The 21,524-nt window shown below is 45.7% G+C and overlaps 1 protein-coding gene across 1 annotated transcript in view; it reads left to right on the forward strand.

Annotated features, from left to right (window-relative positions):
- LOC139467887 (phosphoinositide 3-kinase adapter protein 1-like) overlaps positions 1–21,524 on the forward strand; it is a 53,095-nt gene that overhangs the window by 10,098 nt on the left and 21,473 nt on the right. The window contains 4 exon segments of the mRNA XM_071249416.1: positions 18,037–18,110; positions 19,313–19,866; positions 20,201–20,330; positions 20,796–21,041. Coding sequence (XP_071105517.1) covers positions 19,336–19,866; positions 20,201–20,330; positions 20,796–21,041 — 907 coding nt within the window. The 5' untranslated portion in view covers positions 18,037–18,110; positions 19,313–19,335.

Raw genomic sequence — 21,524 nt, forward strand, 5'->3', positions numbered from 1 at the left:
GCAAGAGTCTTTGGACCTTAAATCTTCGACGAAACAGCATGCTTGATTGCACCAAAAAGTTTTGAAATTTAGATACCAAAGGCTGAAGCTTCTAGAATATTGCTCGACATAAAGTTAAAGTTGACTATTGAAAAGTTGAAGTCGTGTCTCTTGTCAAACACTCTTGTGGAGAGTTTGCTTTCATTAGTAATGCATAGATCTAAATATGAAACAGGCGAGGCTGTTTCGCTGTTCTCTTTTATTTCTAGCTCAGGTTGGTAAATCAGTGGTAAGAAATTAGCTATTTGACCATTGCTGGAACGATTTAAAACAACGTTAATGTGATCACCCGTAAAAAATATCAGTTCCGTTTATTGTATTGTGTTAAACTCAGTGAAGGTTTTATTTACATTTAACAGATCTGTTTACATGCGATACTCTGTGCGACAGAACAAATAGCAAATATCGTGACTGAAATATTATACATGTCCGTAACGGTCAGGCTCTAGTCAGGTGCAACACGAGTTTATCTATCTATAATGATGCGCGCATTGAACAACATACATCCATAACATGGACAGCCCCGAGTTGAACAGTGCGCATATGTACAGAGAGGTCCACAAAGCATAGCTATAAATACTGTACTTCCTAGCACAAACAATCAGCCAATGAGATCGTATCTGTCGCAGGCGCGAGGTCACAATGAGCATTTTACTTCCTGCTCTCTGTACCGTCCTAGACGGGAGTTGCATCTGACGCGAGAAGAGGAGTTGTGTTCACGTTGTCAACAGGATTGTACGTGTGCATGCGGGTGAGGGTCAGTGTCATCGTACAACTAAATCTTTAACCCTTCGTCAGTTCCGATGTGGTATCGTTAAAGGTAATTGTTTTCTATTCTTTATCAAGGTTACAGGTGAACGGTTCATAGGTATGAATTGATTAGTGCATCAAACATATATATGTCAGTTGTAGTACTCCTTTCCTAATCTGACACAGTGTGTGTGTGTGTGTGTGTGTGTGTGTGTGTGTGTGTGTGTGTGTGTGTGTGTCTGTGTGTGTGTGTGTGTGTGTGTGTGTGTGTGTGTGTGTGTGTGTGTGTGTGTGTGTGTGTGTGTTATGTTTGGCTGACGTATGAATGTATGTGTACATGTCTGTTTGTCTGTCTTTCTGTCGGTCGGACTGTCGGTCGGTCGGTCGGTCGGTCGGTCGGTCGATCGGTCGGTAGACTCATCATTCTAACTTTGTCTGTCTGTGTGCGTCTGTCTGTGTCTATGTCTGTGCCTCTGTATGTTTGTCTGTGTGCGTGATCATCTCTGTACGACACAGTAAGTGTGCGGGTGCATGTCCACATATAATGCTCCAACAGGTAACATGTATATTTTTTATAATAACTTATCGAATGAAATATTCTGCCTACATAGATTGCGAAGATTCGGTTTTGTGCAATTTATGACGTTCGAGATATCCAGGGGACTAGGGAGATAAACAGAGATGTGATGGCGTATCACATTTATTAATTGACACCGTGTATGTGTCTCGAACACAAATATCGTTTAATGACTCCAAACAGAGACTAGTTCCAAAAGATAAATATGCATGTTGAATACAGGTCTCGGTGTCTGTCTCGTCTCTGCGGTAAACTGATATCAATGTCAAATGACACAGGAACAGGTTACGGCATATCAAACCATCAGGAAGGATGCAATTTTGCCAGGATGTATGTCAGTCAATATAAGCTTTACATTTGGTAACGTGCATGTTGATACAATGGTCATCGCGTTTCAAGTCTAGGAAGTTGTTTCGTGTCTGATGTGTTGCTATAATTGCCACACAGACATAGTACATGTACCTGGCACAGGTGTATTCATTGAGTAATAGTATACATGTTGTCCTACATTCTGCATGTCAACACGTGACTCGATCTACTTTTCAGCCAGCCCTCGTAGCTCACATGCCGATACACGAGCAACGAGGGGAAAATCCCCTCTGTTTCCCATGGCTGACGTCGTCACATTTCTCGCTCTACTTTTCAAATGCCACATCACATTAATTTATCGCAATTCTCGCATACATATGGGATGACTCGTTCTGCTCCTGTGTCTCTATTGAAATTGTTTTTAAGGAAATCAGGAGGGTTTGTTAGCTATATGAATTAGGAATATTTGTGTAATAAAGACAGGCATATTTACATTTTAGGGGATTCCCCTACTGAAGTTTAGGGGATTGTTAATTTAACCTATCCTCTAGTTTGGTCATTCATTGTTTTCAACCCCTTCCACGCTGAACACACAGCAATACCCATTCCTCCTACTCCTCCTTTTTCCTCCTACTCCTCCTAACCCTATTCCCCCTACACCCATACTCCTCCTACTCTCCTACTCCTCCTACACCCCTACTCCTCCTACACCACTTCTCCACCTAATCTCCTACTCCTCCTACTCTCCTACTCTCCTACTCCTACCCCTATTCCTCCTACACCCCTACTCCTCCTACACCCCTACTCCCCCTACACCCCTACTCCTCCTACACCACTTCTCCACCTAATCTCCTACTCCTCCTACTCTCCTACTCTCCTACTCCTACCCCTATTCCTCCTACACCCCTACTCCTCCTACACCCCTACTCCCCCTACACCCCTACTCCTCCTACACCACTTCTCCACCTAATCTCCTACTCCTCCTACACCCCTATTCCTCCTTCCCCCTACTCCTCCTACACCACTTCTCCACCTAATCTCCTACTCCTCCTACTCTCCTACTCTCCTACTCCTACCCCTATTCCTCCTACACCCCTACTCCTCCTACACCCCTACTCCCCCTACACCCCTACTCCTCCTACACCACTTCTCCACCTAATCTCCTACTCCTCCTACTCTCCTACTCTCCTACTCCTACCCCTATTCCTCCTACACCCCTACTCCTCCTACACCCCTACTCCCCCTACACCCCTACTCCTCCTACACCACTTCTCCACCTAATCTCCTACTCCTCCTACACCCCTATTCCTCCTACTCTCCTACTCCTCCTACACCCCTTCTCCCCCTACTCTCCTACTCCTCCTACACCCCTACTCCTCCTACACCACTTCTCCACCTAATCTCCTACTCCTCCTACTCCCCTATTCCTCCTACACCCCTACTCCTCCTACACCCCTTCTCCCCCTACTCTCCTACTCCTCCTACCTCTATTCCTCCTACATCCCTACTCCTCCTACACCCCTTCTCCTCCTACTCTCCTACTCCTCCTACACCCCTATTCCTCCTACTCTCCTACTCCTCCTACACCCCTATTCCTCCTACTCTCCTACTCCTCCTACCCCTATTCCTCCTACACCCCTACTCCTCCTACACCCCTACTCCTCCTACTCTCCTACTCCTCCTACCCCTATTCCTCCTACACCCCTTCTCCTCCTACTCTCCTACTCTCCTACACTCCTACTCCCCCTACTCCTTCTATTCTTCATATTCCCCCTACTCCTCCTACTCCTACTTCCCCTACACTCTTACTCCTCCTATTCCTCCTACTCCTCATACCCCTACTCCTTCTATTCTTCATACTCCTCCTACCCCTACTCCTCCTACTCCTACTTCCCCTACACTCTTATTCCTCCTATTCCTCCTACACCTCATACCCCTACTCCTTCTATTCCTCCTACTCCTCATACCCCTACTCCTTCTATTCTTCATACTCCTCCTACCCCTACTCCTCCTACTCCTACTTCCCCTAAACTCTTACTCTTCTTATTCCTCCTACTCCTCCTACCTCTACTATTCCTCCCAATCCTCCCCACTCATTCTATTCCTCCTACTCCTCCTATTCTTCCTACCCCTACTCCTCCTACTCCTACTTGCCCTACACTCCTACTACTCCTCCTACCTCCTCCTACTCCTACTACTCCTCCTACCTCCTCCTACTCCTCCTACCTTCTACTCCTCCTATATATGTTATTTCTACAGAGGCAACACTTCCACACAAATCTGTGAAGTGATGTCAGTTTGGCATATTCAAAAGTGTAGTTTCACCCATGTCATGTACATAGTGAGTTGCCTCTGTGACATCTTACTTCCTAGTTTACGTACCTCTAAAACATAAGTATGACAGTTTTATTTTGAGAAAGGGAAAGAATAATGTGCCACGGGTTGTCAAGCACTTAAACTCGTTGTTTCAAGTAGTTCGTCATCTGTCTCAATCGTACTTGCAACTCAGTCCCGACATCCCACAAAGCCCGCCCATCCAACACGCCCCGTCCAACACTGCCTACACATCCCACACGCCCCATCAAACACTGCCTACACATCCCGCACGCCCCATCCAACACTGCCTACATCTCCCACACGCCCCATCCAACACTGCCTACATCTCCAACACGCCCCAACCAACACTGCCTACATCTCCCACACGCCCCATCCAACATTGCCTACATCTCCCACACGCCCCATCCAACACTGCCTACACCTCCCACACGCCCCATCCAACACTGCCTACATCTCCTACACGCCCCATCCAACACTGCCTACACCTCCCACACGCCCCATCCAACACTGCCAACATCTCCCACACGCCCCATCCATCACTGCCTACATCTCCCACACGCCCCATCCAACACTGCCTACATCTTCCACACGCCCCATCCAACACTGCCTTCACCTCCCACACGCCCCATCCAACACTGCCTACATCTCCCACACGCCCCATCCAACACTGCCTACACCTCCCACAAGCCCCATCCAACACTGCCTACATCTCCCACACGCCCCATCCATCACTGCCTACATCTCCCACACGCCCCATCCAACACTGCCTACATCTCCCACACGCCCCATCCAACACTGCCTACATCTCCTACACGCCCCATCCAACACTGCCTACACATCCCGCACGCCCCATCCAACACTGCCTGCACCTCCCACACGCCCAATCCAACACTGCCTACATCTCCCACATGCCCCATCCAACACTGCCTACGTCTCCCACACGCCCCATCCAACACTGCCTACATCTCCCACACGCCCCATCCAACACTGCCTACATCTCCCACACGCCCCATCCAAATCTGCCTACACATCCCACACGCCCCATCCAACATTGCTAACACATCCCACACGCCCCATCCAACACTGCCTACATCTCCCACACGCCCCATCCAACACTGCCAACACATCCCGCACGCCCCATCCAACACTGCCTACACCTCCCACAGGCCAGGGCCAACACTGCTAACACATCCCACACGCCCCATCAAACACTGCCTACATCTCCCACACGCCCCATCCAACACTGCCTACATCTCCAACACGCCCCAACCAACACTGCCTACATCTCCCACACGCCCCATCCAACATTGCCTACATCTCCCACACACCCCATCCAACACTGCCTACACCTCCCACACGCCCCATCCAACACTGCCTACATCTCCTACACGCCCCATCCAACACTGCCTACACCTCCCACACGCCCCATCCAACACTGCCTACATCTCCCACACGCCCCATCCATCACTGCCTACATCTCCCACACGCCCCATCCAACACTGCCTACATCTTCCACACGCCCCATCCAACACTGCCTTCACCTCCCACACGCCCCATCCAACACTGCCTACATCTCCCACACGCCCCATCCAACACTGCCTACACCTCCCACACGCCCCATCCAACACTGCCTACATCTCCCACACGCCCCATCCATCACTGCCTACATCTCCCACACGCCCCATCCAACACTGCCTACATCTCCCACACGCCCCATCCAACACTGCCTACATCTCCTACACGCCCCATCCAACACTGCCTACACATCCCGCACGCCCCATCCAACACTGCCTGCACCTCCCACACGCCCAATCCAACACTGCCTACATCTCCCACATGCCCCATCCAACACTGCCTACGTCTCCCACACGCCCCATCCAACACTGCCTACATCTCCCACACGCCCCATCCAACACTGCCTACATCTCCCACACGCCCCATCCAAATCTGCCTACACATCCCACACGCCCCATCCAACATTGCTAACACATCCCACACGCCCCATCCAACACTGCCTACATCTCCCACACGCCCCATCCAACACTGCCAACACATCCCACACGCCCCATCCAACACTGCCTACACCTCCCACACGCCAGGGCCAACATTGCTAACACATCCCACACGCCCCATCAAACACTGCCTACACATCCCACCACCCCATCCAAATACTGCTAACACATCCCACACGCCCCATCCAACACTGCCTACACATCCCACACGCCCCATCCAACACTGCCTACACATCCCGCACGCCCCATCCAACACTTCCCACACCGCCCACACGCCCCATCCAACATTGCTAACACATCCCGCACGCCCCATCCAACACTGCCTACACATCCCACACGCCCCATCCAACACTGCCTACATCTCCCACACGCCCCATCCAACTCTGCCTACACATCCCACACGCCCACACGCCCCATCCAACATTGCTAACACATCCCACACGCCCCATACACATCCCACACGCCCCATCCAACATTGCTAACACATCCCACACGCCCCATCCAACACTGCTAACACATCCCACACGCCCCATCCAACACTGCCTACACCTCCCACACGCCACGGCCAACACTGCCTACATCTCCCACACGCCCCATCCATCACTGCCTACATCTCCCACACGCCCCATCCAACACTGCCTACACCTCCCACACGCCCCATCCAACACTGCCTACATCTCCCACACGCCCCATCCAACACTGCCTACACCTCCCACACGCCCCATCCAACACTGCCTACATCTCCCACACGCCCCATCCATCACTGCCTACATCTCCCACACGCCCCATCCAACACTGCCTACATCTCCCACGCGCCCCATCCAACACTCCATACATCTCCTACACGCCCCATCCAACACTGCCTACACATCCCGCACGCCCCATCCAACACTGTCTGCACCTCCCACACGCCCCATCCAACACTGCCTACATCTCCCACACGCCCCATCCAACACTGCCTACATCTCCCACACGCCCCATCCAAATCTGCCTACACATCCCACACGCCCCATCCAACATTGCTAACACATCCCACACGCCCCATCCAACACTGCCTACATCTCCCACACGCATCATCCAACACTGCCAACACATCCCCCACGCCCCATCCAACACTGCCTACACCTCCCACACGCCAGGGCCAACACTGCTAACACATCCCACACGCCCCATCAAACACTGCCTACACATCCCACACGCCCCATCCAAACACTGCTAACACATCCCACACGCCCCATCCAACACTGCCTACACATCCCACACGCCCCATCCAACACTGCCTACACATCCCGCACGCCCCATCCAACACTTCCCACACCGCCCACACGCCCCATCCAACACTGCCTACATCTCCCACACGCCCCATCCAACACTGCCTACACCTCCCACACGCCACGGCCAACACTGCCTACACATCCCACACGCCCCATCCAACACTGCTAACACATCCCACACGCCCCATCCAACACTGCTAACACATCCCACACGCCCCATCCAACACTGCTAACACATCCCACACGCCCCATCCAACACTGCCTACACATCCTGCACGCCCCATCCAACACTGCCCACACATCCCACACGCCCCATCCAACACTGCCTACACATCCCGCACGTCCCATTCAACACGCCCCATCCAACACTGCCCACACATCCCGCACGTCCCATTCAACACTGCTAGCCCACCCAACACTGCCTACACATCCCACACGCCCCATCCAACACTGCTAGCCCACCCAACACTGCCCACACATCCTGCACGCCCCATCCAACACTGCTAGCCCACCCAACACTGCCCACACATCCTGCACGCCCCATCCAACACTGCTAGCCCACCCAACACTGCTAACAAATCCCACACGCCCCATCAAACACTGCCCACACATCCCACACAACCCATACAACACTGCCTACACATCCCGCACGCCCCATCCAACACTGCTAGCACATCCCACACAACCCATACAACACTGCCTACACATCCAACACGCCCCATCCAACACTGCCTACATCTCCCACACGCCCCATCCAACACTGCCTACACCTCCCACACGCCACGGCCAACACTGCCTACACATCCCACACGCCCCATCCAACACTGCCTACACATCCCACACGCCCCATCCAACACTGCTAACACATCCCACACGCCCCATCCAACACTGCCTACACATCCTGCACGCCCCATCCAACACTGCCCACACATCCCACACGCCCCATCCAACACTGCCTACACATCCCGCACGTCCCATTCAACACGCCCCATCCAACACTGCCCACACATCCCGCACGTCCCATTCAACACTGCTAGCCCACCCAACACTGCCTACACATCCCACACGCCCCATCCAACACTGCCCACACATCCTGCACGCCCCATCCAACACTGCCTACACATCCCACACGCCCCATCCAACACTGCTAGCCAAACCAACACTGCCTACACATCCCACACGTCCCATCCAACACTGCTAGCCCACCCAACACTGCCTACACATCCCACACGCCCCATCCAACGCTGCTAGCCCACCCAACACTGCCCACACATCCTGCACGCCCCATCCACCACTGCTAGCCCACCCAACACTGCTAACACATCCCACACGCCCCATCAAACACTGCCCACACATCCCACACAACCCATACAACACTGCCCACACATTCCGCACGCCCCATCCAACACTGCCTACACATCCCGCACGCCCCATCCAACACTGCCTACACATCCAACACGTCCCATCCAACACTGCCTACACATCCCACACGCCCCATCCAACACTGCCTACACATCCCACACGCCCCATCCAACACTGCTTACATCTCCCACACGCCCCATCCAACACTGCCTACACATCCTGCACACCCCATCCAACATTGCTAACACATCCCACACGTCCCATCCAACACTACCCACACATCCCACACGCCCCATCCAACACTGCCTACACATCCCACACAACCCATACAACACTACCCACACCTCCCACACGCCACGGCCAACACTGCTAGCACATCCCACACGCCCCATCCAACACTGCTAGCACATCCCGCACGCCCCATCCAACACTGCCTACACATCCTGCACGCCCCATCCAACACTGCCTACACATCCAACACGTCCCATCCAACACTGCCTACACATCCCACACGCCCCATCCAACACTGCCTACACATCCCACACAACCCATACAACACTACCCCCACCTCCCACACGCCACGGCCAACACTGCTGGCCACCCCATATGCCACAGCGTGTAATATTTGAACATATCTACAATGAAACTCCGTTAATCCCCCTACCATCGTTCGTATCAACAAGGTTTCGGATAATCGAGCTATGGTTACAGAGTACTGTACATGTGAGCGTTCCCAGCAGTAATATGCTGGAAGGAGGGGTTTTCGGATTAACGTTGTCCGGACTATCGCGGTTTTGCAGTAATCTCTTTTAGCAGCTAGAGACATATCCTTTAAAACATGGTGATGTCTCCAACAGGGAAGTTAATTTAAGTTATAAAAAGAATTTAAAGCGTCTTTGTCTGCTTAAGTGAATAATGTACATCGACACAGCTGTTAATGTTTATCTCCCCATTTGACAAACAGCGTATAATCATTAGTCCATCGGCTGATACGTTTCCAAAGCAATAAACCAACCCAGACAAGGTAGGATACTAAACGCAAATAATTATATAATTATAAAAAATATATATTATTTCATTTTCATAGCATATTATTACATCCCCAAATTGTGTAAATAAATAGAGCATGTTCTCTATTTTCAGTACATTTATATTACGTTATTGACAACACTCTCAAATAGCAAAGAGTATTTTACCAAGATAGAACATTGACCTCATTACCTCAACGGAACCTTCTCAGTTCTGGCGTCTTAATGTAAATGGAATAGTGGTCAGGCCCTGTGACTTGGTTTATTGCGCGTTATCAATCCTGACGGCGTGAGACGTTACTCATAATATCAACCACTGGTTTGTCTGGGCCAGACGTGACCACTAACACGCCTCCGTTATACAAATGGAAAATGTCTTAATGCGGCGTTTGACAACATTCACTCACTCATTTTATATGTCTTAACAATACCACTAATGAATTCCGGTTCGAAAGCAATTACAATTGGGTTTTTTCCAACAATCGAAAGGGCAAGAATTAAAGTTACATAAATTGGAAATACCGTTTGACTGTTTTGGTTTTGGTTTTGACATTCATATCGTATATATTCAGAATGAGATCTACTCCAAACAATAAGGAAATATATGATGGTCTATTAAGGTCATGGGAAAGACATTTTATGTTTCTAACATTTGGATTAAGCAGAATCAGGTTGGCAAATTTTGTTTCATAACCTTCATTGACTTCTGGGGCGGTCGGGTAGCCTAGTGGTTAAAGCGTTCGCTCGTCACGCTGAAGACCTGGGTTCGAATCCCGACATGAGTACAATGTGTGAAGCCCATTTCTGGTGTCCCCCGCCGTGATATTGCTGGAATATTGCTAAAAGCGGCGTAAAACCAAACTCACTCACTCACTCATTGACTTCTAGAATATATATACTTTTCCCGGCTTTTTAAAACTCACAATCCGTATTTGCCGGACCAGAATTGCCAGCACTGTGAAACAAAATGCTGGTCCTCATAAAACACCACACCGTAACGGAACGGATTTAAAAACTGGGTTATGCCTTTGGAATATTTGATTAGTATGAGTTTTCATGTCGACAAATGATCCGAAAAATAGAGTGTTCATGCGAACGAACACAAACCGTGCCCTCTCAACGAGCAGGTACACTGTCTTCTCAATACGCTTGCCTGACAAACAGCGCCAAGTACAAAGTACATGTATAGGCTTTCTGTTGATTTCAGTCCCTGCGTGCGAGGTCTCGTAGGTTATTTAACAACTCTAAGACTCCTGGCAGGTTTGAAAGGATTGTGACGTCGAGCTATAGAAACCCGTACACGTACATACACATGCCAACAGAGGCGTAACCAACAACAGACGTTTTGTAAAGGGGATAGGGGGTAGTCAAGATGTTGGATATGCAATGTGCTAACCGGGTAATATTAAGTCAGGTATATACCATGTAATATTAATTACTTCGATCATGCATGAAATCGTAAGTTCGAGATCTGAGATCGTAAAATCTGATTAAGATATAGTCATAACAGCAATGCACGAAACTGTAGAAAAGTAAAATTAAATTTCATCCAATATATCCGTTGATGCCATTTAAATGTGTGGGTGATGCATATGGCTAAAGCACAAAAGGTCATTTTCACACGAAACAAAAACAGCTGCACATACTGCTGTGTAAAGGTTCGAGAGCTGCTCGTTCAATCAAGTCTTCACATGCCTATGACATTTTCCAAAGATCAAGTGCAGATACATAACATGCTCCGTCCATGTAACATAATTTATTAAAAACATAATTAGGGTTTAAACCAAGAGTGTTATGTTTGTTTTTTCTGTGCTCAATCTGTCATTAACAATGGATGGCGTGGGATGGAATGAGGTCTTTATGAAAAGCTCAGGAATTTTCAGTCGACCAATTCCAATGCAAGCTTCGTGCAGGGGTATATTACGCAATGAATCTGATGTGTCATGCTTGTTAAGTGCATTGTTGTTGTGACGGTAACATTTAGAGACAGAGACAGAGAACCGCCTGGTACACCTCAAAGATCAGCTGCAGCAGGGTGACAAGTCTGCTATTGAGTATTTAGATGCTTGTGGGCACTTACGTAGTCTGGGATAAATAAACTGTAAAAGTTATTAAATGTAAAGTGTACATAACCAAAAACTGTCACAAAGTGTTGTTACAAACTGTATAAAATTTATCAAATGTAAAGTGTCATTAAATGTTAAGTATAATATTAAAGTATCTATTTAAAGCTGCTTTTCTTCGTTTGTCAGATCTTATCTGGACTATTCCATTTGGCTGAGGTAACAAGCATAAGGATTAGTGTGCGCTCAACCGTTTAAAGTGTTGTTATAAGCTGTCTAACTATTGGGACGTCTAACTAATGGGAGGACACCAACAGTGCAGCTATTTTGCTTTGTTTGTTTGTTTGTTGTTTGACGCCGTCCCCAGGAATATACAAGCTACTGGTGGACTGTGAATAATCGACTCTGAACAGTCTAATGATATATATTGTGAGCATAGATCTTCGCTGTCGGGGTACGCTGACCCACTATCATCCAAACCACCGACCCTGACCATCTGATCCATTCGGTCTCCTCTTATGACTAGCATAGGTTGCTGGGGATTCTGTCCCAGGGGTCACCTATTAGAGGTACATGTTTGGGGGTCATAAGCCGTCAACAGCACCAGTAGGTGAGCTGAGGTGTGTTGAAGTGAGGAAAGGTGTAACGTCGCTTTCAAGATTATTGCACTTATATGGCGACGTGCAGCCACGTGTGTGCGTGCGTGCGTGCGTGCGTGGATGCGTGCGTTCGTGCGTGTGTGTATCATGGCAGCTTTAAAGTGCTAACACACTGAGATACCATGCTGCAGTTTAACATGAATACCCCACACGGACACAGTATACTGACTCCGAGCCGACCAGTCCTTTTTACATCCCTTAATGCCGAGCGCTAGAAAGGGGAAAGCAACAATAGATTTTGTATACAGGAAGTGCATGCTGACGAGCATTTTTCACTGATATCACCTTTCCCTTGGTAAATCTATCTGTATATGCGTGTCTGAATATACATTGTGTTTAGCATCAGAGTACATTGATTACCGTACTAACCAGGAAGAAGTATAGAGCTAGCGTGCTGTGGTAGGGGGCTTGGTGTGAGTGATGTTTGGGTATCACATACGCGAGAGTTTACATGTGAAGGGCGTTTATTGGTTTTGTATGACTGTTGACGTTATCGTACTTCGTTCGTACATGTACGTGAACAAGATCTGTTGATGATCAATTACTTATTTAAATATATGGCATGGACTGATAATTTAAATTTAGAGATATCGTGCACATGCTGGATTTAGGTTGATAGAGTTTGTCTTATATAGGTGCTGGTTGGTATTTGAAGACTAGCACAGGAGAGTAGATGGTTGGAGATTGACGGAGTAGAGTAGATAGTTGAAGATTGGTGGAGTAGAGTAGATGGTTTGAGATTTACGGAGTAGAGTAGATGGTTGGAGATTTACGGAGTAGAGTAGATAGTTGGAGATTTACGCAGTAGAGTAGATAGTTGAAGATTGACGCAGTAGAGTAGATAGTTGAAGATTGACGGAGTAGAGTAGATAGTTGAAGATCGACGGAGTAGAGTAGATGGTTGAAGATCGACGGAGTAGAGTAGATGGTTGGAGATTGAAGGAGTAGAGTAGATGGTTTGAGATTGAAGGAGTAGAGTGGATAGTTGGAGATTTACGGAGTAAAGTAGATGGTTTGAGTTTGACGGAGTAGAGTAGATAGTTGGAGATTTACGAAGTAGAGTAGATGGTTGGAGATTGAAGGAATAGAGTGGATAGTTGGAGATTGAAGGAGTAGAGTAGATAGTTGGATATTGACAGAGCAGAGTGGTTAGTTCGAGATTTACGTAGTAGAGTAGATGGTTTGAGATTGAAGGAGTAGAGTGGATAGTTAGAGATTTAAGGAGTAGAGTAGATAGTTGGAGATTGACAGAGCAGAGTGGATAGTTTGAGATTTACGTAGTAGAGTAGATAGTGAGAGATTTACGGATCAGAGTAGATGGTTGGAGATTGACGGAATAGAGTAGATAGTTGGAGATTTACGCAGTAGAGTAGATGGTTTGAGATTTACGGAATAGAGTGGATAGTTTGAGATTGACGGAGCAGATCGGATAGTTTGAGATTGACGGAGGTGAGTAGACATTTAGATTGCAGATTGCTAGCTAGAGGCAGACAGTGTAAACGAGATAAATGAAGATTTACAGTGTAGATTAGATGGTTAGAGTAGAGTCAAGTAGATAAGATAGTTGGAGATTGACAGAGCAGAGTGGATAGTTTGAGATTGACGGAGGTGAGTAGACATTTAGATTGCCGATTGAGAGACAGACAATGTAAACGAGATAGATGAAGATTGACAGAGTGGATTAGATGGTTAGGGTAGAGTAAAGTAGAGTAGATAGTTGGAGACTGAGTTAAGTAGATTAGATGGTTAAAGTAGAGTAGATAGTTGGAGACTGAGCTGAGTAGATTAGATGGTTAGAGTTGAGTAACGCAGAGTAGATAGTTGGAGATTGACAGAGTAGATTAAATGGCTAGAGTGGAGTAAAGTAGAGTAGATAGTTGGAGATTGACAGAGTAGATGAGATGGCTAGAGCGGAGAAAAGTAGGGTAGATAGTTGGAGATGGACAGAGTAGATGAGATGGCTAGAGCGGAGTAAAGTAGGGTAGATAGTTGGAGATGGGCAGAGTAGATTAGATGGTTTGAGTAGAGTAAAGTAGAGTAGATAGTTGGAGATTGACAGAGTAGATGAGATGGCTAGAGTGGAGTAAAGTAGAGTAGATAGTTGGAGATTGACAGAGTAGATTAGATGGTTTGAGTAGAGTAAAGTAGAGTAGATAGTTGGAGATTGACAGAGTAGATTAGATGGCCAGAGTGGAGTAAAGTAGAGTAGATAGTTGGAGATTGACAGAGTAGATTAAATGGCTAGAGTGGAGTAAAGTAGAGTAGATAGTTGGAGATTGACAGAGTAGATTAGATGGCCAGAGTGGAGTAAAGTAGAGTAGATAGTTGGAGATTGACAGAGTAGATGAGATGGCTAGAGCGGAGTAAAGTAGGGTAGATAGTTGTAGATTGACAGAGTAGATTAGATGGCCAGAGTGGAGTAAAGTAGAATAGATAGTTGGAGATTGACAGAGTAGATGAGATGGCTAGAGCGGAGTAAAGTAGGGTAGATAGTTGGAGATGGACAGAGTATATTAGATGGTTAAGGTAGAGTAAAGTAGAGTAGATAGTTGGAGATTGACAGAGTATATTAGATGGTTAAGGTAGAGTAAAGTAGAGTAGATAGTTGGAGATGGAGTCGAGTAGATTGTAAGTTGTGCTAGAAGTACTAACAGTAGTAAACCACAGTGAGATATACAGGTATAGAGAGATGATGAGATTTGTCCCACTTATTCATAAAGTTTCAGATCGATATGGAATAGGCAGAATCGACAGATAGATCAATAGAAAGATAGACAGACAGACAAGATAGATTGACAAATAGATAGACTGACAGATATATACCCAAATGTATAGCCAGGTAGATATATTATACAAGTAATAGATACACAGTGATTGTTAATGTGTTTACAATGCGAGACGTCTGTGTATCTGCACGTGAACACCGAGGCAACCAGGAAGTTGACTGCCAACCGATACAGTGATGAACGACCTATATTTGAAAGTAGGTCTGTTGACTATAGGTCATCAAGGAAAACAGTTATAGACTTCTGGCTGTCACGCGGGTTTTTTTTTTAGTTATGTCAATAAAGCTATAATATTAAATTTACAGTGTCTGTGGATGTAATCACACGGTCCACTCCTTCTGCAGCGTCTATATAAAACAGAAGTAGTAACAGACTGTATCGCTTTAGACTATGTCATCTGGTTGGTTGGTTTGTTTGTTGTTTAACGCCACACTCAGCAATATTCCAGCTATATGACGGCTGTCGATGTCATCTGGATGTGTTCATCACAGCTGACATCGGTAGGGTATCAGCAAGGACCATCGTTTAACGCTGCAAGGGAATCGACCACCTACATCGCGCTCTCCGGCCAGACTCTGTCCACTACACCACGAAGGCGGTCACATCTTCTGTGCATGTATTTTTATTGAAGGACATGGTCACTTCGTAAAGCCACATGCGAAGTTTGATGTTGACAAATCTCTCTGTTTATGTAGTGTCGGCCTTCTGTCATTTGGAAAATAGTGTCAACGTCTATACCGGATGACGTCACTTGACATTGTCAACTTGGTACACGCCACTGTCATTTCATTTACTCGATATTTAATAGATTGACATATTAGGGTTTACGCTTACTTACAATCGAACGAATAATAAAGCGATATTTCTCCCATGGTGAGTACATGCGTTCCCACTTAATGTACGTGCTGTTATGCGACATGAACTGTTAATACATTTGTCAATTCCTATAAACCTACATAACAAACAAAGGTAACCAACCTAAGCTAACCCCTTCTTGATTATCTGCAGATATGAAAAGCGCCCATGGAGTGAATTAACCTTCACTTTTGCACTTCCTGAATAATCAGGAAGATTTATCGTATCATGAATCCATGTCATTCCTGGCTGACATGTAATTTTAGTGCTTACTGCTCTAACTCGTTGTGCCTGGGTCAGACATTTGTGGGCGTGGGGTGGCATCACTGCGCGTCTCATGTACATCTAGGCAGAGAAGGTAGGGCCTGTTTCATATATGTGGTTGTACTGAGACAAGGCATAGTTGGTAGGATATGTTTCATATAAGTAGTTATACTGAGACAGGGCATAGTTGGTAGCATATGTTTCATATAAGTAGTTATACTGAGACAGGGCATAATTGGTAGGATATGTTTCATATAAGTAGTTATACTGAGACAGGGCATAGTTGGTAGGATATGTTTCATATAAGTAGTTTTACTGAGACAGGACATAGCTGGTGGGAGCTGTTTCATATAAGTAGTTTTACTGAGACAGGACATAGCTGGTGGGAGCTGTTTCATATAAGTAGTTTTACTGAGACAGGACATAGCTGGTGGGAGCTGTTTCATATAAGTAGTTTTACTGAGACAGGACATAGCTGGTGGGAGCTGTTTCATATAAGTAGTTTTACTGAGACAGGACATAGCTGGTGGGAGCTGTTTCATATAAGTAGTTATACTGAGACAGGACATAGCTGGTGGGAGCTGTTTCATATAAGTAGTTTTACTGAGACAGGACATAGCTGGTGGGAGCTGTTTCATATAAGTAGTTTTACTGAGACAGGACATAGCTGGTGGGAGCTGTTTCATATAAGTAGTTTTACTGAGACAGGACATAGCTGGTGGGAGCTGTTTCATATAAGTAGTTATACTGAGACAGGGCATAGTTGGTAGCATATGTTTCATATAAGTAGTTATACTGAGACAGGGCATAATTGGTAGGATATGTTTCATATAAGTAGTTATACTGAGACAGGGCATAGTTGGTAGGATATGTTTCATATAAGTAGTTTTACTGAGACAGGACATAGCTGGTGGGAGCTGTTTCATATAAGTAGTTTTACTGAGACAGGACATAGCTGGTGGGAGCTGTTTCATATAAGTAGTTATACTGAGACAGGACATAGCTGGTGGGAGCTGTTTCATATAAGTAGTTATACTGAGACAGGACATAGCTGGTGGGAGCTGTTTCATATAAGTAGTTATACTGAGACAGGGCATAGTTGGTAGGATATGTTTCATATAAGTAGTTATACTGAGACAGGACATAGTTGGTGGGAGCTGTTTCATACAATTGGGGTATTGGCGCATCATAACTGGAAGTATCTGTTTCATATAAGTAGTTGTACTGAGATATGATGTGTTTCATATAAATATACGTAGTTGTGATGTACGAAAAGACAATTATGATTCAGACCGCAAAAACTTAAAGCCACAAAAATGCATTTTGCATAGTGATTTTAACAAAAAATGTTTCAAATGAAAAACAACTGGTTTGGTGTTTTGTCAGCATCCAATCTCATACAAACGAATCGTCGGTCCCTTAGACATATTATTGTTCCGTTTAAAATACGCACAACGTTACATTTCAAGTAGGCCCACACTGTAACACATAATGTCACCGCTATGTAATTACATACTAACACTAATATCCGGAGACATTTGATGACATTTCACAACAGGGGGAAGTAAAACTGTATGATTAATGCATGGCTCTCCATCAAGTTCAAATATAGACACAAGTGTACGTCATTCGTCGAAAGGAATAACGGAAGGAAAATATGTTACGTGTATTTTAATGTACATGTTGTGAATTCTGTTTCTTCACTAAAATGTATATTTCAGATGATGGCGGCTTCTGATGACGGAGGACAGATGGTAGATGTCCAGTAACACGTTGTTGTGATTAGTACTAAAAGGCAAGTATACGCATTCACATATCTTTCTGTGTCATCTTTTCTCTGGATTAGTACCAGAGAGACCCGAGAAGATCCGGGGTACAATAGGTCTTCAGCAACCCATGCTTGTCGTAAAAGGCGACTAACGGGTGGTTGATACACGTCAGCGTTTCCCAATTGCGTGGATCGATGCTCGGGATGTCAATAACTAGATTGGCTGGTCCAGACTCGATTATTTACAGACGGTCGTCATATAGCTGGCATATTGCTGAGTGTGGCGTTGAACAACAAACAAACAAACAGACTTGTGGTGAATATGTTCATCCTATGATACATTATCGTCACTGTCAGGAACAAGAGGAAACAATCAAGTAACGGTGTCATTTCTACTGCCCTCTCCTGTTCAATACCTATGTATGACAAGTGATGACATGTTTAATGTGAGTGAGTGAATGAGTTAACGCCGCTGTGAACAGTGTTCCAGTTATAGCAAAGCGTGTCAGATTGATGTGGGAGGAAAGTTTGAAGTGATGCCACAATCATAGGTTTCTGGCACAACTAAGGACGGCGATATTTAAGCGTGAAGACGAATGGACCACCCATGCTCCTCCCCGCAGGGAATCCTTTTTTGTAAAATTGAAATAGAAGATTAATGTTATTTTGTACTCCCAGAAAACGTAGCTTTGTAAATATTTTAATTCTACGTATTTTAATGCTGTCAACACCAAATCGCATTTTTATCCAAGGTCCCATTTTTATGCTCACACGTGTAAGACGCCATGACGTTATCAAACCTCCAAGAGTTACTTCGCTCTACTTTTAACATACAGGAAATATATGAATGTTGCAGTGTAGATGGAACAGAAGCCCCTAGTACAAATGTACATTCTTTTACTTGGAACCTGGGGTGTCATAAGCTACTACTAGTGTGGATCGTGACTCACTGATTATTGTAAATTGGACATTTATATTTAACAGATAAGGTTGTACATAATTGGGTATTTTTGTGAAAATCCTTAGAGTTGAAACGTATCCTACTCACCTTGTCATTTGGGTAGTCTTAACACAGTTTCAACAAGTTCTTTATCACCCGTTATGTGTCGATCACATACTCACGTATCGGCCCAGCCATGGTATGCAGTTGTACTGTCATGGTGTCTAGTAGACGTAAAAGGTGCAATGTTGCTAATGTAATGTTATACCATAGCCGCTTGTTTTTGCAGAACGTGGAGACTTGGCATCCAAGATGTCCAAGTCGAACGACATTGTGGTATTCCACGTCCAAGATGCAGCAGAGTGGAGTTCGTACCTCATGAGACTGTTTGCAATGAACAAAACTCTCAGAATCAAATCAATGGACTTAGACTCAATGGAGTATGAAAACCCCCCAGAGGTGGATATGGCTGTGAAGGACTCCTATCTCGTCATCATTCTGGCATCTCCAGATATGCTGCAGTTCATGGCAGACAAGACGTGGTTCAGTGAGCCCTTCAAGCAGTTGCATGGCAAGACCACAGTCGTAGCGGTCTTGTGCTATGTGGACAGTGGGCAGTTTGATGATGCTGTCGCTGAGAATTATAGAGCATCGTCTTCGTGGAAGCATTATGTGATAGGCACCGATTACAATGACAACAGAAACATGGTGGCTGACATGATGGACATTGTGGACCAGAGTGACGCTCCGCCCCCAACTCCCCCTTCCAGGCCAGTGAGAGGGAAAGAATCTAAGTCCGGTTTTGATGTGAAGCTTAAAGTGATCCCCACTCGCGTTCATGGAGTATGTTTATGATTTTCTACATTGATCGTTACCATTGTTATTTTATTATATGTAATGTCTGTTGATTAATGATATTCTATGTTACTTTATTGTTTGATATATTTTAAATGCGATTAAGCTCGTCAGACTGAGTCAGGGCCCGATTGTCCCTGTGTAAAAATGTTCTCTTCGGAAACCACTGGACCAATGAAGCTGAACCTTGTCATGCTTGTTCTAATTGGACCTCCTCTAAGAGTTGCTCTATTGATTGTCAATAGGGCCGCCACGGCAATAGTGATGGTACAGTTTGTTATCCCCGACATTTCTGAGTTGACTATTCTCACCTCGCTTTCAGCCTCAGGATGACATTGTAATAGCTCTCAGAGAAGAGAAAAAGGGGACAATTCAAGTCAGCTTCAATGATCCTACAACCAAATACGACACCAAGAAACTTAACCCTTATACAGTCAAGTTAAAAGCACCAGGTACTTTTCCTTGTAATGTCAGCAACAATGTTATATTTTGCGGAAGTTTTGGATATAAACTTCCGTTGTTCTCCGTGAACCTGCTTGATATTGTTATGATGTCGATAACCCGGGCGTCGTCTCTCTAGATAAAAGTGTGCTTTGTTGTGATTCTATATACGTAATGCAAAACGCCATCATTACGTTAGGTACTGACGGTATAAACTAATACTCTTTTACGCCACACCGAGTTTTATCGTGCAAATCAGTGTTTAATAGCATGGCAACGATAAAGTTATGTGACAGGCTGACACATCAACCAGATGACACATTGTTATCATTCGTCCCTCATTATTCGGTTCTCTCATGGAACAAAATACAACACAAGTTTCAAAAGTCGAAATAATATTGAACATAAATACTCCGATCACTGAAATATACTACTGTAACGGTAAACCTTCAATGAATGTATTTTCTTCTCCACAGATCTTGCACCCGGGAACTATGTCATTCATATATTCCAGGATGCCAAAGAGATTTACAAGACACCATTTTACTACACGGCACCACAAGAGACCGCGTTCCATTCAGTGGAGTATCTGTCACAGGCACTGCAATGTGAAAACAAAGCGGCTCTGGACCGAAAGTTGGTGGATGCCCTCGAATTTAGCATTCCAGAGGATGATAGTCTTGAGTTCCTGTTTGAGAAGCTCAAGACCACCCTTTCTTCGGGTAATTTGCCTAATTGAAACTTATAGCTTAATCGTATATCTAAATTGTGCTGTGACTTCAAGAGAATAAGCAGCTTATATGAACTGGCATCCGTCCACCGTGGCATGTTTGATATCACTGAAACCCCAAGATTTATGTAGGACTTATCTTAACAAGTGCTCACGTCCGATCCGATTTTCAACAACGACAGCCATATCATTAAAGAATGTTATTCTCTTAATACCACAATGAGCACTTAACGTATCACCGTACAATCCTGAACGCAGTATGTATATATCATGTAATAACATGACTTTTGATTTTTAGTCTGCTTTGGCCGTCATGTATGCCCACAAATCTAATTTAACTACCAATTTGTTAATGAAAAAGAAATGTGTACGTGACAGTTAGTGTCTCTGAACCCTTCCTTTACACTCTCTGGGCAATTCGCTGTGCAGAGTGGGGTCCTTGAGCACACAAGTGTGTGCTCGAATCGCGCTTCGC

Source organism: Haliotis cracherodii, unplaced genomic scaffold, assembly GCF_022045235.1.
Source record: "Haliotis cracherodii isolate W230 unplaced genomic scaffold, xgHalCrac1.p SCAF_2, whole genome shotgun sequence".
In the NCBI taxonomy this organism is placed as follows: Eukaryota; Metazoa; Mollusca; class Gastropoda; order Lepetellida; family Haliotidae; genus Haliotis; species Haliotis cracherodii.